General features: G+C 40.1%; 1 protein-coding gene across 11 annotated transcripts in view; it reads right to left on the bottom strand.

Moving 5' to 3' along the window:
- Positions 1-24,744, bottom strand: part of KMT2C (lysine methyltransferase 2C) — a 283,231-nt gene that overhangs the window by 144,200 nt on the left and 114,287 nt on the right. For all 11 annotated transcript variants that reach the window (XM_061587632.1, XM_061587631.1, XM_061587633.1 and 8 more), the window contains exons 7-11: positions 13,139-13,301; positions 9,923-10,094; positions 8,273-8,387; positions 4,957-5,129; positions 4,254-4,414 (exon numbers count right to left, since the gene is read on the bottom strand). In XM_061587632.1, the coding sequence (XP_061443616.1) occupies positions 4,254-4,414; positions 4,957-5,129; positions 8,273-8,387; positions 9,923-10,094; positions 13,139-13,301 (784 nt within the window). The remainder of the gene's footprint in view (positions 1-4,253; positions 4,415-4,956; positions 5,130-8,272; positions 8,388-9,922; positions 10,095-13,138; positions 13,302-24,744) is intronic.

The following is a 24,744-nucleotide window of genomic DNA, read 5'->3' as shown; positions in this document are numbered from 1 at the left end:
ATCTCTCCACTCCATCACAGAAAGGCCTTCAGGAAAAAGACTTCCTGGCTTCTATCAACCTAAAGGAAGCGTACCTCCATGTGCCTATTTGCATAGCCCACAGAAAGTTCCTTCGGTTTGCCTTTGGCCCCCAGCATTTCCAATATCAAGCAATGCCATTCGGTCTTTCGTCCGCCCCGAGGGTCTTCACCAAGGTGCTACTCATCCTGGTGGCTTACCTCCGCCCACAAGGGGTGCATATCTACCTCTACTTGGATGATCTTTTAATAAGGGCAAATTCCAGGGAGCTGGCTCATCTCCATCTGGACCTCACGCTCCATGTCTTGTGGACCCATGGATGGCTAGTAAATTTTGACAAAAGTCATCTCCAACCAACTCAACGTCTTCAACATCTAGGGGCAATGTTAGACACCCTACAGGCGATGGTGTTTTTGTCCCCAGACTGCATAACAGCCATCAAAAACACAGCAAGGCTTTTGATGTATCACCCAACCGCAGATGTGATGCTTCTCACAAAGGCTATAGGAACGTTGGTGTCCACCATCCATATTGTGCCATGGGCTCGAGCTCATACTCGCCAACTTCAGTGGGCCTTACTACCGTTTCAACAGGACATTGCCAGGTCCCACCATCGAACAATCCCCTTGACTCAGGCACTGCGTCTTTCCTTCCGCTGGTGGACGATGGTCCAAAATCTCAGCCAGGGCACTCCGTTCAGAGAACCCCACAGGACTGTTGTCACCACAGATGCCAGTCTCATCGGCTGGGCAGCCCACTGCAACTCCCAGTTCGTTCAAGGGGTTTGGTCCGATGCTGAACAGACTCAGAGCATCAATTGGCTGGAGCTAAAAGCTGTCCAATTAGCTCTGCTTCATTTTCAGTCTCTGTTCCCCTTGGACCATGTTCTCATTCGAACGGACAACACGTGTGCGAAATCTCATTTAAACAGGCAAGGGGGAACCAGGTCCCGCTCTCTACAGAACCTTGCCTACCTAATATTCGACTGGGCAGAAAAACGTCTAAAATCCCTGAAAGCAGAACATCTCAGAGGAATTTGGAATGTGAAAGCCGACTGGCTCAGCAGACAACAGGTCGTTCCGGGAGAATGGAAACTTCATCCGACCATATTCCATCTTCTACAACGTCGGTTCGGAGTTTTCTCAGTGGATCTGTTTGCCTCCAGTCTCAATTACCAGTTACCCAGGTACTTCGCACGATACCTGGACACAACAGCGGAAGCGGTAGATGCCCTGTCGCTACCGTGGCCGGCTGGCCTATTGTACACCTTCCCTCCAATACCACTTCTAGCCAGAACCTTGAAGAAAGTGCGCCACGAGAGGGCCAATCTGGTTCTGATAGCCCCATATTGGCCCCGTCAACCGTGGTTCTTGGACCTCCTTGCCATGTCAGTGATGGACCCATGGACGCTCCCAATCACGCCAGACCTACTAATTCAGGGTCCAATATGGCATCAGGACCCCAATTGGCTCAGCCTACCAGCGTGGCTTTTCAACGGGGAGATCTGAGGTCTGTAGGTCTATCTGACGCTGTTATTGACATTATCTTGGCCTCTCGACGACCACCTACCACTCGCATATATCAGAATACTTGGGTGACATTCTCCACGTGGTGTCAGTCCCAGAATTTTGATCCTACTCAGGCCACAATACAACAAGTGCTGCAATTCCTTCATAGGGGCCTGATGATGGGACTTAGACCCAACACCTTTCGTCGACATGCGTCCACTCTGTCGTCCATTCTCTCGGTTTCCTCCACTGGTGCTCCTATTGCCTCGCACCCTTTCATCAAACGTTTTCTGAGGGGAGCCGCTCTACATTTGCCGGTTGTATCCCACCGCTTCCCTTCCTGGAGTTTTTCTAAGGTCCTGCAGGCTTTACAACACCCTCCATTCGAACTCCTTAGGACTGTGCCTTTACGTCTATTGTCATTCAAGGTCCTGTTCCTGATCGCAACCATCTCTGCGAGACAAGTTTCGGAATTGGGCACATTGTCTTCTGCTCGCCATCTCTGTGTTTTTCACAAGGACTCTGTTGTACTGAAGACAGATACTTCCTTATGTCCCAAGGTCAATTCAGTTTTTCATTGCAACCAGGACATTGTTCTTCCTTCCTTTTGTCTGAATCCCACCCAACCTCTGAAGAAGGCTTGGCATTCATTGGATGTTCAGAGGGCTCTCAAGACCTACTTGTCTCGGACCCAGGATATGAGACGGACTGAGTCCTTGTTTGTATCCTTTCATCCACGTTCTATGGGGCAAAAGGTGGCTAATTCCACCTTATCCCGCTGGTTGCGCGCATGTATTGCCTTAGCTTATGAGTCCCTTAAGCTTCCTATTCCCTCTAAGATAACTGCTCATTCCACTAGATCAGCAGCCACTATGGCTGCTTTTGCTACCAACGCTCCTCTTGCTGATATTTGCAGAGCGGCTGTTTGGTCTACCCCACATTCGTTTATAAGACATTACAAAATAGATCATTATGCCTCTGCTGATGCCTCTTTTGGCAGGCGGGTGTTGCAACAGGTTCTCAATGATGATTAGGATGTGAGTGGTCCCTCCCTGATATGGGCTGCTTTGGTACATCCCGCTTGATGGCAGGACTCCTGTGGAAAATGGACCATTGGTCTCACCTGAAGGGTGATTTTCACAGGAGGCCTGCCATCACGACCCTCCCAGTTGGAGGATACCTAGATATTTTTCTCCGGTTTTTTATACATTTCTGTTACGCTATTATGTTTAGGTTTGCTAGTGAAGTCAAGACTTCTAATCCTGTTATATTGCAATGTTAGAGTTGTATTATTATGAAATTGCTATTATGTTATGTCCTTGCTGGTAGACCTGTTGGCCTTTTTTCATGCACTTTTAGATACTTCTCTCTGGACTCGCTGTGAATGAACTGGAGAGTGGGAGGGGCTTGATGCCCCTAGTCTTGACTTCAGAACATTCTTGCCTTCGGATGATAGGTGGAGCTATGATACCCGCTTGATGGCAGGCCTCCTGTGAAAATCACCCTTCAGGTGAGACCAATGGTCCATTTCATGGTCAGGGACACCAGACTTCTGACAGGGTAAAGAGCCCTACAGTGTGTACTGAATTAGGTTCTTTTTATGTTCCCTTTAAGTCTGCTTTAATTTTGCCAGAATTAAAGCAGAAACATTATTTTTGTATAAATTAACATTACCACTTAAGACTGATCCTGGAAATAATGTGACCCATCACTGACCTCCACAGGTCTTATCAAAGTATAAAACAGGAAGTTTTCATTCTATTTCTATGATCCAATGAAAAGAAAGAAAAAATGTTCAATTTGAGCTGTAAAACTTATTTTTAACCATATGAAGGATAAAACCCAGCATCTCAAGTTAATAATCTAGCCTTTGGTCACAAACTCACTTTGGTATATCCTAACCAGAAATCTACTTAAAAAAACTCAGAACTCTAATTTACTTTCATACTAGTAAAAACTCATTAAAATACACAAAAGCAAGCAGGAGCACAGAGACAACCTCTACAAGAATATTAAACTCTTTGTTCCTAACCAGGAGATCCACAGAGAATATTACTGTAAAAAGTCACAACGAATATCCCTTTTTATATGAAAAAGCCCTGCAAAGTTCAAAATGGCAGAATAACTTGGAGTGCTGCTGAATTCAGTAACTAATCTGTTCCTCTTGGAGACTGGCATCATTAAAGTGAAAACTTGAGTTTCAGGAAATGATCATTTATGTTGGTTTCAAATCTAGGATGATTGAACAAAAGTAAACTCTTGAGAGTATGGAATGAAATAACTCCCTTCATATAATAGCTTCATATTTTTCTTTGTTGTTAAAATGGCATTGCCAGTCTTGCTGCGAGACAAGAATATATTCTACATTTTTTCTTCCAGTACAAACCATGGCAAAACTTGTTTAATAAAATATTCTTCTGCTTGGCAGCATGTTCCCCTTTTTAAAAGATGAGAATGGTGCCATAATTAGCTTTGAGTTAGATATTGTCAAAAACAATGGAGTGGAAGATGTTTTAGTGCTAAGGATTTTCTGACTGTGTCCTGGAAGTCTTTAGTGTACAGTCTCAATGATGTAGAGTGAGGATTTTAAAAGATAATTATTTTTTCCCCACTGTGCTTTTTTGCTGCACTGTTGACAGCAATAATCTTGTATAGGAAGTCCTCTCCAAATGTTGAATGAAGGACAAACAGCAGGCACGGAACAGATGAAAGAAGAAAGCCTTTTACCTGTGCTAGCTTCAGGAAGAAGTTGGGCAGTATCTATCACATCACATGGTTGTGCATGCTCTTCTTCTGCTTCTAAGTGTTTGCAAAGACTGCAGATGTATTCCTTTAACTGAGTATCCAGTTCACTATCGGGAGGTTTGTCACATTCTATGTGAATCCATCTGAAGGGAATCATTAGTAAAAAAATATTTACATTAATTTATTAAAATGTCCCACTAAAATCCAGCTTTCATTATAATACGTATTTCTAGATTTTGAAGCACCTCAAGTCAAGTCAATACCTATAAAGGATTCATAAAGGCTTTTGCCTCCAATTGTCTTGCAGAACTGATCCAATGTGCCACAACCCCAATGGATAAGATATTAGTTTTGTGTACATGCACATAATTCTTAAAGCAAACTTAGCCAACTATATTTAGTTCCATTTGAAACTAGAGCAAGACAACCATACACTTAACAGGCATCCCAATTTTGCCATAGACTTTATCAGAAGATACTGAGAACCTTAGTGACAAGTCTCATGATGAGTAGGCAATAGCTGATGTGCATATTATACTGCAGTAAATGAAAAGTGCCTTCTGTAGATCAAAGTTAGAAGCAACAGGGGGGCACCAAGACAAATTATATAAACCTTAACAAAAAAATTGAGAGTCATTAAAAACAAGCAAGAGGGTTAATTTAGAAGGGCAGTTAGGTTTCTTACCTTTTGCATATATGACAACGCAACTTGTCTTTTTGTAAATCTATGCAGGAGGATTTTTCACAGAAAGGACAATGCAAGTTGTCTTCCTGACGATAACAACTGTCACACATAAGACAGTTGTGATGCCACCGACTACTGGTTCGTGTGCCACATTCTGCACATACCCTGCAGTTCTGAAAAAACAGAGGGAAAAAACAGTATGTTTATCATACTATTCTATCACATCTAAAACAATCACTGGCAAATGTGTTCTACACTGACAGAAAGAGGAATTAAATTTTCATTTTTATGAAGTTTAACATGCAAAAACAGCTCACAAGCTATTCAAAATGCAGCCCAAATGAACATTTTCACACTTGCACTTCCACTTGACAAGGATGCCTTTTGTGGGGCATAGTTGCCAACAGAAACTTCAGTCTGCATGCAAAGACCATCAAAGGGATTATTAACCTTCAAGGAACACTTTGTTGATACTTCTATGCAGAAAACGAAACTAAAAGCAAACTTTTTTCCTTCATGAAAATTGAACTATATGCTAAATCTTGACCATGTAAATATAATCTGTATAAATACATGCTCCTCTGCAGAGAAAATTGAGATTTCCCCCTTGTAAAAGCCAAATGCTATGGGGTGTGAAACAGCATTTGATTCCTTCACAAATCTGAGGAAACTCATATTTCAAAACGTTCTCTTCTCAAAGCAAAGATTAATTTTTTGTTGCTTGTTTGTATCTTGGAAATAATACTTAAAAGACAATGTTGAGTGCAAAGAAAGCAGGTGAATGTCACTCTGGGGGACACAGAGAAACCTTTAAGACAAGTTAGCAGTGTCAACATACAAGAAACATTCCCCAATCCATTCCCAGTTAGAATGCTGATAAGATTATGTTCACAGATCTCATAATTTCTAACTAAACAATTATCTAAGTAAATTAAGTGTGTGAGATTATAAAGATTATTATATCACATACTCAGTTTATGTGGGAAGGACCACAGCTCAGTGGCAGAGCATCTGTTTTTCATGCAGATGGTCCCAAGCTGAATCTCCAGCATTTCCAGGTAGGGCTGGGAGAGAACCCTGTCTGAAATCCTGAAGAGCTGCTGCCAGTCAGTGTAGACAATACTGAGCTACATGGACCAATGATCTGACTTAGCATAAGGCAGCTTCCTGTATTCCAAATGCTGTTGCTATCCATAGCAATTGAGCAGGAAAGGCATTAGCCTCAACCCTCTGGCAAAGTCACTGGGTGCAGATTCTCTAAGAAGATGAAATGCCAAAGCAATCCTAATGTGCCAGAAATTTTTGGAATAATCCAGTGTTTTCACTAGTGTACTTGTTTGGCACAGTATATATGACAGACATATTGACTTCTTCCCCCCAAAATAAAGAAAATTCAAATTTTTAAAAACAAATTGGATCTTATTTTTACAAAGAAATGAAAATGCTAAGTTCCTCATAAAAATAACTACATTAATATTAAATTATCTGGAGATAAACATGCTAAACCACCATTAAGCACCAGCCTGGATCAGCATCAGCCTGGATAGGTGACCAGGAATTGCATGCAGCTGAGCAAGCAAGCTTGTGGAGGAGGATGGAATGATTTGTCCCTCTTTTGTGCCCAGCATAGAATCAAGTGGGATCCTAGAAGAGGGAAGTCTCTGTGCCCAACAAAGAAATGCAGCTCTGTCTCTCCTCTGCCAGCTCCTAACAGGCTAGTAAATTTTTCAGCAAGCTGGTAACTTTTAGTGGCATATTGACAAGGCTATGTTAGCCCTACAATTAATCTCTAAATTGAATCAATGCCTCCAGATATAGAGTTAAAGGAGGATTTTCTATGTAAATGAAGAACCAATTTGATCATTTCTCAAATATAAGTATTTGGATTTTACCTACCAAACATAAGAACTTCATTTTCAACTGGTGAAAATAAACTGCTTACATCTGCCCAGTAACTATCAGATTTAGCTTTTGCCTATCAGTCACGGGTATTTCATTTTGTTTGCTTTTTTTTTGTGAGGATAAGGCTGGACCAACTATCGTATGTGCTGCTCATAAAAGAGAGTCAATAAGGGATATTTTAAGGATGTTTTCTCTATAGGTTAACAAGAGAGGGGAAGCATGCAAAAGGTCTGATTGTCAGAATGAAATAGCTATGTAAATGATAGTCTGTAAATTAACATGGTTTAGTGGTAGATTTGCACCACTGTTTAGGAAATATATGAAGTATTATGAATGGAAAATTCAATGATTTAAATCAGCCGTTTTTTCTTGCTGATTTAAAGAATTATGATTATTTTGTTTAAAATCAGGGGTGACTAACCTGTTGGCCCTCCAGATGTTGCTGGACACCATTTCCCATCAGCCCGAGCCAAAATAGCCAATGGTAAGGGATTATGAAAGCTGTAGTTCAACAATGTAATGTGCTTTGTTGCATCCTGATGCAATAACCAGGCTTCATTCACCATGGAATGAAGCCTGGTTATTACTGTCTCTTAACATTACAATATGCAAGGGAAGCAAAAGAAGAGCAAGTTCAACTTCTTCTGCTTCTTGTCCTCCTTCCCTCCTCACTGTACTAGTGTGCATATGAATTATATCTTGGGGTTTTTCCAACCGCAAGGGTCTCCTTTACACAAGTAAAATGATTATATGCTGGAAATATACATTTATGTTAAAAGCATTTTATTCTTTTAAATGTATCCCCTCCAGCCAAACCAGTTTGGAAACATATTAAATACCATATATTGTTAATCAATAGTTAAGTATAGCTGCCTTCCATTAAAAAATGTAATTCAGTTATTAGAAGCTGTGAAGCTCCAGGAATCTGATTGGCTGGCACAGATTCTATGTAATATGAAAAGCATCTGACCAGAGTGTAATAAATTCCCCATCTGGAAGGCCAATAAAATTATAGAATATTAGAAAGGAAAATAAGTAATGTGTCTCAGAGAAATGTCATTTATAGCAAAACAAGCAAACTTTTTTAAAATAAAGCTTACATCTGTTAACATAATCAACAATCTTAACTATCGGGCTATTCTCTTTAGGCACGGGTGTTAAATTCTCAGAGTCTGAGAAAATATACATGTTACAAAAATGTTGCAACTATATGTTCATATCTTGACAAAAATCAAGTTTTGATCAATTATGATCTGTTTAACAAAGAGGTAAAAGTCAACTGAAAATCATGAGATTAACCTGAAATTCTATGTATAGCTACTCATTAGTTGAACTGAGTTCAATGGGCCAAAATAATATAAAAACAGACTTCTTATGCTGCCAACTTCCAATTTTAAAATTTGTTTAAACTCACTTTGCATTTCCAGCCATTTGTTGGTACAGAGTCCATAATCGGTTGTAAACAGAAAGTATGGTACCCTTTGTCACATGTATCACACACAAGCATCTTGTTGTCTTCTCCAGAATGCCTAAGAAACAGGTTAGCAGTTTAAGTCTTGCTGTATGGGAAGGACAATACTTTAAAAAACCTTGCAGCAAGGTAGCGAAACACAAAACAGCAACACATCAGCTGTAAAATGAGTTAGATAAAAAAAATGCTGAAGCCTCAAGCCACATCTAATAATATAGAGCCATACTTGAATCTTAATACTTGGCTCTACTGAATGTAATGCTATTGCACCAGTGCAACATCTTAGACTATGATGATGCACACAGACCCTCACAAATATAAAGTAACTAATGATAGAAAGGTAAGATAAAATATATAGAACTGCTGCAATTTTAAGGAAGTTATGAAATACTAAGCAAATCTTTGCCCTATATGCTGAAGTTGCCCCAGATAATAGGATAAGTGAAAGGTAAACGGGAAGTAAGTAGGTTGGAAAGACCCTTGGTTTGCACTAGTTTCAACACCTTCTCTCAAACCAACTCTACCAGAGGCTCTATAGTACAATGGTTCTGGTCAGTAAACAAAGAGAATATGCAATTAATAGTGGACCTCCAGTACCAAGAACCAACATTCCCAGTGGCATATTTTCTCCACCCTTCACTGAAGAGCGAAGAAGCCATATCCAACATTTTTTGAACCAATCAGGTCTCGTTATGCCTAGTGGAAAGCAAGGGTCACTCCCATATACCTGTTTAAGTGCTGACCTACTCCCCATCCAACAACAAAAAGGTCACAGCTTTTAATTAAACTCTCTCACACCTTTTGTAACCATGGACAATACTTTAAAATAAACTGCAAGGTTGCCTCACATCTGCATTTCTATCTTGAATAGTACCCACTCTCCATCTTAAATATCACCACTTTATGGGGATTTCCTCTCTAAACTCCCAAAGCATCTTGCCTCCATTTATAAGGCTCTGGTGACTGCAGGCCTGTTTGTTTGTTTGTTTATTGCATTTGTATACCACCCCATAGCCGAAGCTCTCTGGGCGGTTTACAACAATTAAAAACATTAAAAACAAATATACAAATTTAAAAACACATTTTTAAAAAGCAGTTTAAAAACAATGACAAATAGAATGACAAATAAAGAAGGCTCAGCCAGACATCTTTAGGAGTCCTGTCCAAGGATCCTGAAATTCAGTAACCCTTTCACTGTCAATCTACAATAGCATTTGCACTGTTCCAACCTTGTCTCCAACCAACAAGCATAAACTTGGCTTGAAGGGCTCAGGAAAGAGCTCTCTATTCCTCCAGCAATAGCACATCGTTTGGTAAGGAGGCCCACCTCCCACTTTGAAGACTGTGGTCGTAGTTCATACCCTGCAGGGTAAGGCATCTCACTCCACTGTAATTATCTACCCTTGGAGCAATGTGCTTTGTTGCATCCTGTTGCCCAACAGCAGCAAATATCACAGGCCCCACTCTTGTGGGGGAAGCACACACCATCAGTTGCAGAACTGAAGTGGGTTTTCAGAAAGGCCTCTAGTTCTGATAGTTAAGCCTTTGTGTTACAAATCAGCACAAATAAAACCAAAGTCTAGTTTTGCTTACTTGCAGTTCTGGCACACTTTACAATCAGGACACTGCCAACCTGCCCGTTTTATAGGTGTCACTTGTATATCCAGGCACATTCCATGGTAATGCTGGCCACAGGTAGTACAAAAAAGTTGATCTAAGAGGTCACCAGGGCTATCACATACCGCACAGTTTGCTTCTTCCTTTGCTGTAAATTAACAGAAGGATTTTGCATCATGTTATGAGGAACCATACCTCCTTTGACGTTGGAAAAAATAAACTCAGATAGAGCTTTCAATTATATAAATGTTTATCCCATTGTTCCAGTGTTACATAAGGATTATATAAACTGGCAAAATACTATGGAAGAATGCATACTGTTACTTTTAAAAGACAAACAGCATAGGAGGAACAATAATTTATTAATATATCAAGAATTATGGGGACAAGGTGGGGGGGAGTGGCCACAAATGAGCCAAAAGTAGGGCAGCCTGGCTTTCTTCCCTAGTTTCTCAACAGTTAGTTTGAAGAGCTGCAGGATGGGAAAGGAGAAAAATGAATTCCCTGCCACTTCCCTGGCTGTAACTCTTCATCCTAGTCACAGAAGCTAGAATGAAAGTCTGCAAATAGAGAAAGACTGGAGCATGGCTCTTTTCCCTAATTCAGTTTTTTATTCATGTATGAAAGATAAGTAATAAATGATACAATATGGTACATCTAACAAATAGGAATTTTGTCCTGGTCATCAATAGGACATGAACTGCTCACAGTAACTCCTCCTTTAACAGAGTAAATACAGGTTTAAAATGTTTTCTTAAATATTGATAAATCTGGGCATGTTGTCAGATTGCCAGTGTATCATTTACTGAACCACCAAATAAAATATTTATTTTAACATAAGGGTGTAAGAACAGATAATAGCAACATAGAATCACAGAATCATAGAATAATAGAGTTGGAAGGGGCCTATAAGGCCATCAAGTCCAACCCCCTGTGCAATGCAGGAATCCAAATCAAAGCATTCCCGACAGATGGCTGTCCAGCTGCCCCTTGAATGCCTCCAGTGTTGGAGGGCCCACTATCTCGCTAGGTAATTGATTCCATTGTTGTATGGCTCTAACAGTTAGGAAGGTTTTTCATGATGTCCAGTCGAAATCTGGCTTCCTGCAACTTGAGCCCATTATTCCATGTCCTGCACTCTAGGACGACCGAGAAGAGATCCCGGGCCTCCTCTATGTGACAACCTTTCATGTACTTGAAGAGTGCTATCATATCTCCCCTCAGCCTTCTCTTCTCCAGGCTAAACATCCCCAGTTCTTTCAGTCTCTCCTCACAGGGCTTTGTTTCCAGTCCCCTGATCATCCTTGTTGCCCTCCTCTGAACCTGTTCCAGTTTGTCTGAAACATGATTTCATAAGCCACATTGTATCAATGTTGCAGGAAACACAATAAAACCAGTGTTTTCATTGAGATATAAAGCAACAATGCAACAGATAATTGATCTCAATGAGGCTTCGGGCCAAAAGAGATTAAATGTGGGAGATCTGTGATAGGCTCTCCTGACTTTTTTCAAACTTAAAAGGCACTAATGGTGTGGGGCAGGGGTGGGCTGTGGAATTGTACCAGGGAAGTGGCACTGAGGAGTTTAACCCTTTCCCTTGAGGTGTTTATCTTCTGCTATTAATCCAAATGAGTAAGAAATAAAAGGTAATAAAAAGCAAGAAAAATAAGAGAAGGTATAAAGGGGGGAGGATTCAAAATTCCTCTATCAGTGCTGATGTCCCAATCCAATTTGGGCTTATCCACTGCTGATTTTAAGTTTTGCTTTTTAAAAAATGTCAGGAAAGCTGATCAGCGATCTCCTATTTTACATTTATTTTGACTTACTCAAATGCTACTATGCCCAGCACTGCAGGTATTCTATTTCATCACAAGAACCAATAACATACCCTTGTGGGGGGAAACCTCAGAGATGGGGGCCAAATGTAGCCCTCCAGGGCTATTTATATGGCCCTTCAGATTTTCCCCAGGCCACACCCATCACTAGCCCTGCTCTGCATCTTCATCAAGTGCTTTTGCCTGGCTGTAATGTGTCCCTGAACTGTGATAATTGCTGTTACTTGTCTGGATGGAGGAGTGCAAGTATGTATATGTATAGAACTTGACTTTTGTGGACAAGATGATATTTGCAGATGGCCCTGCCTACCACTGATATGTGGCCCTTGAAAGGTCGCCTGTGAGGACATGCAGACGTTAGGCTGAAAAAGGTTCCCCACTCCTGTTTAAAAGTATGATAAATTGCAGACCACATCTACATTTTTATGCATATTTTTTTTGCTTGATGTTACTCTTCTTTCTTCATTCATCCCCCTCCTAAATCACTTTTACTACATTCTGGTGAATGCTACTACTGTTCTTGTACGAAAGCAGCATTCATTAGAAAACTGTCAACAGCCAATTTTTACGTATTATATATGTAGTTATTACATCACAGATGTATATTGTGATATAATTTTTATAAACTTATTTTATAAGTTTGAATACTTCCTATATGCTCATACATCCACACTCCTGAATCCTGCTTCTGCCTCCTTTGTTGTAGAGCCTTTCCCATTTTCTATCCCACTTTGTGCCCTTCAATCCTGAAGGCCTGCAGGTATGAGTAGGCAAGAGCTTCAATATAATGATTATAGGGTTCACACTGACTCTGTACTGTAGGGCCCTAAGGGAAAACATTCTATCAATGATCAACTTAGCCGTCCAAATATTACAGAGAGCTAGAGCAGACAAAAGAGTACAACTGCACTGACTGGGTTGCTCAGATCCTAGAGAAAGGCATGACAGACAGAAGGGCCCACAAAAGAAAGGATAGAAGCAGGACAGTAGAGAAGCAGAAGAGCCTCAGAGCATAACAAGCCAAGAAGAGTCGGCAGCTTAATGAAGGTTGGAACTTGGGAGTGGAAGTGGTGAGATGGAGGGGAAAGTCAGAATAGGAGAAGGAGGGGTGGAGAAGAATCAGAATTGGCATGGGACACTGCAGTATAGGGCAAGTAATTGAAGTAAAAGAATTCTCAAGGGCACATATGGAAATAACTAGCCAAATATGTGGTCTCAAACCTTTATTACACCATTACATGTTACAGCACAATCATAATCACAATTATGTGGGGGGAAGTTGTATTGAATTTAGTGGGGATTACTCCCAGGCAAGGGGTGGTTAGGATTGCAGCCTTAGTTCACTACTGCTACTTACATCTTTGTGGAGCCTGGTCAATGTGATCTGGGCAGAGAAGGGAAAAATTGTTAAAGTCCTGAAAAGTGCCTGCTCCAGCAGCACAGGGATAATGGTACATCTGGGTGCATTTCTCTTCACAGCATTTGATAGTGGCTCCAAGGTGCTTGCAATATGCACATTGCTGAAAAACAAAACACACATCTATTTTGTATTTAAAATCAATCCCACCAATAGAGTTCTCCATTTTTCCTTAATTTATCCTCACAATCTTCATGTGAGAGTTAGATTAGGAGGATAGTGTCTTAGTCCAACTCAACCAGTAAACTTTTCAGCTGACTAGAGATTGAAATTTGTATTTCCTATTCCTAAACCCAAAAATCTATTTACTATAGGCACAATGAAACACACACGTTTGGTGGTTTGGGTTATGCACAATGAACAATCCACTCAGAGTGCCAGACTATGCATAAACAGTGGAGTTTTCAGATTGAAGATATTCCAGTACGATTTAGTCACAGTAAAAGATTTTTCAGTCCCTTTCATTAGCCCTGCCATAAATTTTGAGGAAAATTCCACAGCTTGGATTTCCTTCACCACAACACAGCATATGGTAATCCATCAAAATTATTACAGCAAAGTATTAAATAAATTTAACTTGCAGCTCAATTCATCTCATTCCATCTATTTTGTTTTAGATATAACAGTGGAATGGGTGTTCTCTTTGCATCTTCAACATTTTCACTAGGCTAAATGTCCACTAGTTTTTCGTGTTATTTGCTTTGTGGCATGTCCTGTAAAATAAATGCAGAATGCTATACAAAAGTTATTTAAAAACCTATTGGAAAGGGATAATAAAGGTGGTATATTTTTCCTGGTGAAAAATAATGTATAGCGTAAATTGAAATTATGAAAATATTAGCAGAATATATAATTACATTGGATATATCTGTGTAACAGTATGGAAGCAACTAACTACCTAAAATTATCAGTGTTTATTAGCATGCTTTTACCTGTGGAAAGATATGAACTAATGAAGATTGGCTAAACGTTTAATTCCATGATATAACAGAGAAGCTATTGCATCATTCACCTTATAAAATGTTACAGATACAAATTGTTTCAACCATTGCATTTTTCATTATAATAGGATTGAAGGATATGTCAATAAAAGGAGCTTCTGTTTCAGGATTTGCATTTTGTTCTGGATGATGTATTTATTAACTCTGTGTTGTATGCACCAAATTATTGTATCTGCAGTTTTCAACACTGATCAAAAAAGAGAAATATCAAGATTTTCAATTATTTGAAGTGAACAGGTGGTTATTTTATTTATTAAAATTATTTATGAACTTATTTCCTATCCTACTACCCATAGAACTATACAAGGTAAACACATACGTCAATCATAAAACTACTAAAATTATAAACACTGGAAATATTTTTATAGATACTCAGAGCAAGTAATTCAGATTACAGATTTCATGTGTCCTGGGCTATGGTGGAAGTTACATGTGAAAACATACAAGTTTTCACTTGCCCTGAATAGAATAAAGGGAGATGCCAAAAGGTTTTCTCTTATAAGGGCGTTTCACAACATCAGTGCAATGATAAAGAAGGTCGTGCTCTAAGCCTTCACTCATGTAACTTCCTGAAAAGACAGAATTCAAAGCAGTGCCTCCCTAGCCAGTTTCAGTGGATGGTGCAGAATATGCAGGAGAAAGTACTCCTTCAGGCATGCAGGGATCAGGCCTTTTAGGACTTTAAATTAAAACTAGCCCTGAAGGATAACCTCTTTTTGAACCTCTGCTGCTCTAAGATTATTCCCCATGAACTAGGGATAGAAGTCAATTGGCAGTCAGCAAAAAAAAAAAAGCAGGAATATAGGAGCCTTTTAAAATAGGCCTGTCAGTCAGCTTATGTCATAGCACCAGACAAGGAATCCTCTTATGCAGAGTCCACATACACTAGTAGCCAGAGGCATATACACTCCCTGGTCCTTCCCTTGTGGCTCCAGCAGCACCAAAGCCTGCACCTCATCCCCTAAACTCCAAGGAGATACCTCTGTCACTAGACTCCAAAGATTCAACCAGCAGCTCCTGAGAAGATTTCCCCAAAGATGTCCCCACAGCTTGAAACCTTGCTGCCCAAAAGAAGCCAACAGATGTATAAAAAGGCACTGATCCTTTAACTGCCAAATGCTACACTCAAGGTGAAGGCATTAAACTTTACTATCTAGCCAAGGCTATAAAGCTTTGGCAGTTTCTCTAAGCCAGTGTCAAGACAACATGCTCTTTTTGCCTCAGCTGCAGGATTGCTAACCGTGGTCCTGAACCCACTGTATTAGCACCTCTATCCTTGTCCAGGGTCCTGACCTTGCATTAGTTCCTGGCCTATTCTGGAGTCCTGGGCCATCACCTCGTCTCACAATGGATCAGGATAGTTGGGAGAGAAGGAAGATTGGGAGAGAAGGAAGATTGGGAGAGAAGGAAGAATCCTTACTATACTGGCTGCATTCACACATCAGGCCAAAGCATGATTTGGCACTACAAGAACTAACTCCAAGAGAGGTGCTGCTACTTCCTGTACTTCTCTGCTCCCCTCATACATTGTGATCCAAGACTTCCTGGTTTAATGGCAGACCATAGTCTGACTCAATGTCCAAACAGCTTCTGAGAAGCTTATATCCTAACTTCCCAGAAACAGAATTCTCACCACAACTGAAATCTGAAACTGTGCCCTATTTCAAGCTACTGATATAGAGAGTATGTCTTCCATAGCAACTTCCCATGGCCCCTTAGGAATGTCATCTTCAGTCTGGGAATCACTATCCGGCTCTACTCCATAACTCAATTAAAATACTATGCCAATGAGCTAAATTCTTCATATAATCACTAGAATGTTTCTACTATGTCCAGCCACTGACATCCAACCTGAATATATCAACAATTCATCTATACTTATTTATTTAAAACATGATGTTTCAAAAAGTTCAAGTTAACTAATAAAGAAAAGGATACACCATAGATAAATACACAACAAAACATTACTAAGATAGAAATAAAATGCTAAAACATCATTACTTCAAAGAAGAAACAGAGTGCCATAGGCCAGGGAAACAAAGTAAATATTGCAGCAAAACTCCTTCTGCTAAAGTTCAGCAAAATCTGCAATGGAAATGCACTGCAATGGAAAACCAACAGGGAAAGGACAAGACAGATCTCTCTGGGCAGGACATTCCAATGTCTGGGTACAGTCACTGAAAATATTCCAGTCAAATTAGAACTGATATTATTGATATGTTACATTTATACCCCATGTTTCCATTTTAAAAGCCAGAGATGGCTATATACAACACACATCTTGTTCAAATACAAATGCACTGTGGTGATTTGAGTTTTTAACCAAAAACTTCCCATTTGAATTGTTTTCATTCTCTCTCTCTCTCCCTCACTCACTCACAGACACACACAAACACACACACACAAAGAGTTACTGTTTTTAAAATTATAATAATTATGAATGTAAATAACTTTTCTAATCCACTATGAAGAAAAGGAGGATTTATTTATAGACCATCTTTCAACCATACTGGGCAATCAATTTAGCAGCACTAACCTTTCAACTTCACACTGCTTGCTCAGGTTATCAGCTAAGTATTCTTGTCATCAATTTTACACACGGTGCTTACATAAATTAGATTTTCAAAAATGAGAACAGTCTGGAGAAACTTGAGAAACAGTGAAAAATGTCCAGCACATGTTGAGTTACAACACCATGCAGAGAAGCAGGAATTTAATTGCTTTTAATCGAACCCTTACAACACATATGGTAAAACTATGCTGGCAATTAAAAGCATTTGGCAACTTAGCAAGAAAACCACTTTATAAACAATGTGCTATAAGTAATCTGAAAAAAAAAATGAAAAAACCCTAAGGATATCAACATTTGTTGAATTCATAGAGTAAAGTGATAAAGCAGTCAGAAGTAGTAAATCCCCACAGGAAGGTTTTGCAACAGCTGCTAACTAGAAGGCATGTTTTCCACAGCAGAAGCACTGTTTTGCTACAACAAGACTAGAAGTTATGATCCAAGGAGATCAAGTATATTGTTATTGTAACTCTGCCTGACCTTTGGCAAAGAATTCAAACAGCACACGATTAAAATATTTTTAAAGCTGTGTTACATAAAAGCTACCACTTTTATGGTAGCTTTTAATTGTGAAGCACAGAAATATTTCATAAGGGCATTTTTTAAAAAAAACACAAAATGTCAAAGCACGTTACACAATGCATTGAATGGAACTTAAAGCAGAAGCAGGTATGGGAATATCAAAGCAAATGGTAACAGGTAGGAGACTTGATATTGGCTAAAGATGGCTCATATCAGATTACATCTTTGTTTTGTGGAACAAGACTTTGTTTCGGCAAGATCAAGAAAGTGAGCTATCAGAACAAGCATGTTTCCATTGCTAGTTCAAAACTTTCCTAATTTTGACATGTTCCTTGACTTGAAGAAATTCTCTGATGAGTGCTGTTGAACTAACTAGAAATTTAAGACCAGAAACCCAGCACCATATATTCCATACAATTACTAGCCATGATGGCTGTGCTCTGCCACCCTAGTCAGAGGCAGCATGCTTCTGAAAACCAGTTGCCGGAAGCCTCAGGAGGGGAGAGTGTTCTTGCACTCGGGTCCTGCTTGCGGGCTTCCCCCAGGCACCTGGTTGGCCACTGTGAGAACAGGATGCTGGACTAGATGGGCCACTGGCCTGATCCAGCAGGCTCTTCTTATGTTCTTATGTTCTTAATTAACTACTTTCTCTCATATTTTTCCTTTCAATTTCTTCCCCTGCTGTTCTGGCTGTTTCACACAGTTTGCTCCACCAAATATTCCATATTCCTGCTGTCCTCCTACTTCTCTTCCCTCATCCATTTAATACCATACTTCCAACGGAACAGAAAAAACAGGGACAGGCTTTTGAAAAGTTGAACCTGATCAGCTTTCTTGTTTGGATTTTATCTTAACTGCTTTCAATCAGAAATAAGTATTTTAGTAAATATCTAAAAATTCAAAATTCAAAATTCAGCCCATTTTCTGCTATACTGTGATAACAACATTGGATTGATCCAGCAAGATTCTGCTTGTGCTGGAGAAATGCGGCAGGGTGGTGATTTGTGCAGATTCCTCCTTCCCAATCCAGCTACCTGAAAAGCTGCTTCAGAGGGTGGGGAGACCTTCCAGAACAACATGGAAGGTGGCACTGGGGGCTGCAGAGTCAGGTGAGAATTGTCAGAACCAACACCTTGAATTGGGCTCGGAAAACAACCGGTAACCAGTGCAACTCCTTTAGCTGCCACACTGCCCCCTTCATCCAGCAGGGAGCCTCCACTGGATCTTAGTTCCTCCCATTTGTGGAGGGGTAAATCTGGATCCAAGCCCTTTTTACCTTTTCTTAGAGTACTTACAAAAAACATACATCTGAAGAGCTTAAAGACGATGCCTGGATGTTTCCCACATGAAGGGACACTTATATTTCATACATGGGCATAAGTGAAAAAAAGAATCTTGCTTCTCAAAAATCAGAGCCATTAGATATATATCTTTAGTGTAATTTTAAATGGGTTAGACAAATTCATGGAGGATAGACCTAGCAGCTACGATAGCCATGATAATTAAGACTGCCATCCTTACCAACTTGCATCAGAGTAAGTCCTATTGAACTCAGTGGGATTTACGTCCAAGTAACAATGCATAGGATTGCAATGAAATTGAAAACTCCATGTCAGAAGCAGGATAACCCTGAGAGATCAGATACTTTTAAGTCTTCAGTAAAGGAGGGCTGTTGCCTTCATGACCTTTTCTGTAGGCTTCTGGAGGCATCTACTGAAATCAGTTTGCTGGACTAGCTTGAGCAGGGATCATCTTAAGCATTTCAGATGAGAATGCTGCAGGCTTATTTCTTATTTCTATCTCTTTAATTTTATTTATTTACAGGTTCTGTTCCGGACCCCCGCTGTAAAGCGGAAATCGCCGTAAAGCGGAACCCCATTGATTATAATGGGGTGCGTTGCACGGAAATGATGCAAAAATGATGCAAAATCGCAAAAATCGGCTTTAAAAAGGGGAATTAAAGCCGCCGCATTAGCAGAACACCGATAAGCGAAGCGCCGGTAAGCGGGGCCCTACTGTGTTCCTATTGATGCTATTAAAATAACTGGCAACCTAATAACAGCCTTAGTAATAAGCAGATACAATTTTGCCATAACATAATTAAAGAAAAAATAAAGTTTCCATAGATGAGACAAGGGAACCATCAAGAGAGTAACTATAGTTTGACTATTATTTTCCTTGCATGCTTGCTTTGCCATTTTCCCCCCAAGATGAAGACGGAACTCACACTTCAAATTCTGTCATGAAGGAAAGAAACAAAATTGCATCTGGAAGAAGCAAAGGAAGAGAGCACTCTTCTTTCCTTTCATCCCGTCTAGCTATGAAAAACTAAGGAATATAGCAAAGTGGAACATGATAGGAACTGAACGTGATTTTTTTTAATGATTTTTGTTAATGCAAAACTCATTCATCTGATATCATGAAGTCCATACTGAAAAGAAAGGTGCTAAAGAAGTTCTTAATTATTAGGACAGCTTCTGGCAGTTATATTTATTTATTTTATTTATTTTATTCAATTTTTATACCGCCCACAGCCAGAAGGCTCTCTGGGCGGTGCACAACAGTAAGTAAAATACAATAAAGTCACATAAAAAACACTAAAAGGCAAACATATTAAACAATTAAACAATCTAGTACATATTAAAAGCTAATAAAATATATTAAAATGCCTGGGAAAATAAAAAGGTTTTGACCTGGCTCCGGAAAGATAAAAGTGTAGGCGCCAGGCGTACCTCGTCGGGGAGACTGTTCCATAATTCGGGGGCCACCACTGAAAAGGCCCTAGATCTTGTTACAACCCTCCAAGCCTCTCTATGGGTCGGAACTCAGAGGAGGGCCTTTGATGTTGAACGTAGTGAACGGGTAGGTTCGTATCGGGAGAGGCGTTCCGCCAGGTACTGTGGTCCCACGCCGTGTAAGGCTTTATAAGTCAAAACTAGCACTTTGAATCTGGCCCGGAAACGAACAGGTAGCCAGTGCAAACAAGCCAGAACAGGTGTTATGTGTGCGGACCGTCTCGTCCTCGTCAACAGTCTGGCTGCCGCGTTTTGCACTAGCTGTAGTTTCCGAACTGTCTTCAAAGGCAGCCCCATGTAGAGTGCATTGCAGTAGTCCAGTCTAGAGGTTACCAGAGCATGCACAACTGAGGCGAGGTCATCGCTGTCCGGGTAGGGGCGTAGCTGGGCTACCATCCGAAGATGGTAGAATGCATTCCGTGCCACCGAGGCTACCTGAGCCTCGAGGGACAGGAATGGATCAAAAAGAACCCCCAGACTATGTTGGATATAACTAATATATAGCAGGTGTCTTCTAGAGAGAAAAATTCCTTATCTACCCCTTTGTGGTGACTTCCCTTACTCTCTTTTGTCGCCACCCTTTCCATGCTTTTACCAGTGCTGCCAGTCAGGACCTTAGAGCTAAATTCCTTTCTATTTGCTTCTTAAATTGGGTTCTCCGAATGGTACAGATTTGCCATAAGCTAACTCTTACAACTAATTTGTTTATACTAAGCCATATAAAACAATTAAGACAGTAAATGTTAAAATGATTTAGCTTGAAATATTAATGTAATTTCTAACATAATAAAAGCTATGAAAAATTTACTCTGTCTGCTGCTCCTGGTTTGCTCAACTAGACCATATTGGTCAAATAAACTATTACCTTTTCTCCCACAGTATATTATTTTTTCTCAAGCGTTTCTTTGTATTTTAGATCTAAAGAAGTGGATGGTATGGCAAGACTGCCATCCTTACCCCCATTTTATATTATTTTTCAATTGTATTAGGTTCCTTTATGTGACAACCTAGACATTTAAACAATTTAATTGCTGTATGAGCTTTCAACATGTACTAAAAGTAGCCTTATTCAGTGATCCTTAGTATTTCCAGGGGGAAATAAATAATTTGCCAACTTTTTGTATTGAATTCCATAGTACATTAAGCTTGATTCTTAACTAAAGCAATTGACTGTTAAGTAAATTATATAGTTTTGATAAATATTTGAAAACTGATTCTTCTAACCTTTTAACTATGTCCCAAAACAGATGTGCACAACTGCAAATTCTACTTGCTTCTTGTTTTATGAAGTCCAATGACATTTTTACAACCACACATGTTCCCCTCACCCAGGAGTAAAACAAACCATAACAATTCTTCACCATCTGTTTCTTAATTTTGCATTCAGTTAACTTTGCATTCCAAACTAATAATCATTTTTCTTGTAATGCAGATTGTTCAACTGGTAGAAATTACAGATGATAAAATTTTAAAGGGCTTGTATATCTGTAACATTTCTGTTGCTCTTAATTTTATTGCTATTAAAGCTACCAAATGGAAGACCCACATTTATTCTCCTCCAGCACCCTTACCCATTAGCAAGCATACATTTGCACTCTTCTAATTCTTACCACTTTCTGTTCCCCTGTACCATTCAGTTGCATCTAAAAGGTAAGATGAACTTGGACATTCTTTTGAAGCATCTTCACAAAAATGCATTTGAGTCTATAAACACTGATTTAGTACATCAAGACTTGCAAATTCGCATATTTCCCCAATAGAGCTTGATCCACAATCCACTTTTTGCCTAACAAAAAGCTTTCAATGTATCTTAGGATTTTTTTAAAAAAATCACCACAATATGAGTGAAGCCACAGGGGGAGAGATCATTTCAAGCGCTATCAAAGGCCTTGGTAAATAAAAGTTTTTTAAAAAAAACAACTGGCATGTAAATACCACTGTGAATGGCTGCCAAATGAAGCTGGGGGGGGGATTCCACAGACTGGTTGCAACCTCAGAAAAGGTTCTGTCTGCTTGACAACCCACCTTACCTCTTAAAGTAACATGGAACAGAGCCTAAGAGAAAAAAAATAATATATGGGCAGGATTGTATAGGAATAGGCAGTCCTTAAGATATCCTAGTCGACTGTTCTTCAACCTTGGGTCCCTAGATGTTCTTGGACTACAACTCCCATCATTTCCAGCCAGCTTAGCCACTAGTCAAGGGATCATGGGAGTTGTAGTCCTACAACTTCTGGAGACCCAAAGTTCAAGAACACTGCCCTAGTCCATGGCTGTTTCAGTCTTTCAAGGAAACCAGCTCTTTGAATTGTGCCTAGATACAAAATGGCAAGCAGAGCAACTTTAAGCATTTGGATACAATCAGACCTATAGTACCTCAGTAAAAGCTTGATGGCCATGTTCTGGACCAGCTGAAGGTTTCTGGACAGTATTCAAAGGCAGTCTCCTGTATAAGACTGCAGTTCCCTAACCACGGAGGTTATCAAAACAGAGGTAACTTCCAATTCCCTCCTCCTCCTCCCCCTTGGTCAGTTTTATTATCATAGCATGATTGCAGGGGAGTAAATCCCATTGAACTCAATAAGCTTGCACATGATCAGACTCAATAAGCATGCAAATGATCAAAACTGCCCTCCCCTCCTTTTCCCTCCCATTACCTCCCTTTTGCCCCTTCCCTCCCCCTCCCCCTCCCAATCTCCTTCTTCCCCCTCTTCCTCCTTCCGCTCCCCTCTCCCCCTCCTTTCCTCTCGTCTCCCCCATGGTCAGTTTTACCTATCCTAACCATGATTGGCGGGGGGATAAATCCCATTGAACTCAATAAGCATGCAAATGCTCAGACCTGCCTTTCCCCTCCTTCCCCCCTTCCTTCTTCCTCCTCCCCTCCCCACTCCAGCCCTCCCTCCGTCCCTCTTCTCCTCCTCTTCCCCCATGATCAGTTTTACATATGTTAAGCATGACTGTACGGGAGTAAATCCCACTAAACTCAATAAGCATGCAAATGATCAAACCTGCCCTCTTCCTTCCCTCCCCCTCCTGCCTGCTCCCATCTGCCTCCTTCCCTCTGCTCTTTCTCACCTCCATACTCCTCCCCTACCCCTGCTCCTCCTCCTCCTCCCCTCCCCATCCCCCTGTGGTCAGTTTCACCTATCCTAAGCATGACTGCAGGGGAGCAGATCCCACTGAACTAAATACGCATGCAAATGATCAATTCATTCTCAGGAAACGTGCACAGGATCCCATTTCTTACCTCCCAGATTAAAAAGCAGAGAAATTCACTAGTAGGCAAAAAACCCCTCACAGTTTAAGAATGTACCTATAGCCAACAGATATTTCTATCAAACTTTAAAAAGCAGGGAAATTGGGCAGCTATAGTGGGCACTAGGGGAGCAGAAGACCTGACCTCCTCTCTGAGATATTGTACTGCCCTACACATTTGTAAAAACGCAAACACCATTTGGGTTGGTCTTTCACAGTCCAATCCACTTCCTGTGTAGCTTGGAAGAATTTGGTAACATGTGCCTCTGAGCATATGGTGAGTGGTGGCAACACCTGCAATCAGCCCAAGTAACCGAAACAAGATATGTGCTGTGCTGATCTTGTTTCAGCAGGGAGGATAAAACAATATTAAGACAGTTGATAGAGTTCAGATATTCATTTTAAATATGTCTGATTTATTTGCAACATTTTAGTGAAGTTTCCTATAGTAAACATTTTCTTTTGCTTCTGTTTCTGTGAATATGTGAAGTACAGCAACATTTTGCAACACTAAAAAAACTCAAAAACTCCAATGACGACACTGACTATTCTGCAGAATTGTTTCCAATGGACATGAGGAGTGGCTGTTTGCACAAGATAAAACAGTGGGAGGTAAAATATATTCTAGCAAAATTCTAGATGTGCTCGATGTTTTTAAATCGACCATGCCCATCTTTCCTTAAGTAGAGAAGCTTAAGCATATCAGGCTGAAAACATGCATCTTGGGCAGGCCAGATTTGTTTTTTATTTTATTTATTTATTTAATTTATTTATTAATTGCATTTTTAAACCGCCCTATAGCAACAAGATCTCAGGGCGGTGTACATAAGATAAAACCACAATTAAAATACGAACAAGTGTGGATTATAAAACATATTTAAGAACAGAATTAAAATACAACTTAAAATAAAAATTACAATTACAATTAAGTTTAAAATTAAAATTAAATTAAGCTTAAAATGCCTGGGCAAAGAGGTAGGTTTTTACCTGGCGCCGAAAAGATAACAAAGAAGGCGCCAGGCGTATCTCATCTGGGAGGGCATTCCATAATTCGGGGACCACCACTGAAAAGGCCCTAGATCTAGTTGCTGTTCTCCGGGCCTCCCTATGAGTTGGGACCGGGCCTTAGACGTCGAGTGCAGTGAACGGGTAGGTACATAGCGAGAGAGGCGTTCCATCAGATATTGCGGTCCAATGCAATCAGACTCATTGCTTAAGTAGCAACTTATTGTAATCAGACTGATTTTACATCAAAGTGCAGTTTCAGATTCACCCAAAACAGAAATAGAACATAACCTCCAGTTTGAAACACAAAAGGCTGTCTTCACCATCATATGACACTGACCAATAAAAAGGCTTTGAAATTAATAAAAATAAATTTAACACAGAGTTCTAGAATGAATA

The sequence above is a fragment of the Rhineura floridana genome, chromosome 10 (genome assembly GCF_030035675.1).
Source record: "Rhineura floridana isolate rRhiFlo1 chromosome 10, rRhiFlo1.hap2, whole genome shotgun sequence".
Lineage (NCBI taxonomy): Eukaryota > Metazoa > Chordata > Lepidosauria > Squamata > Rhineuridae > Rhineura > Rhineura floridana.
The sequence above is the reverse complement of the archived record's forward strand: the minus strand, read 5'-3'. Positions and strand labels throughout refer to the sequence as shown.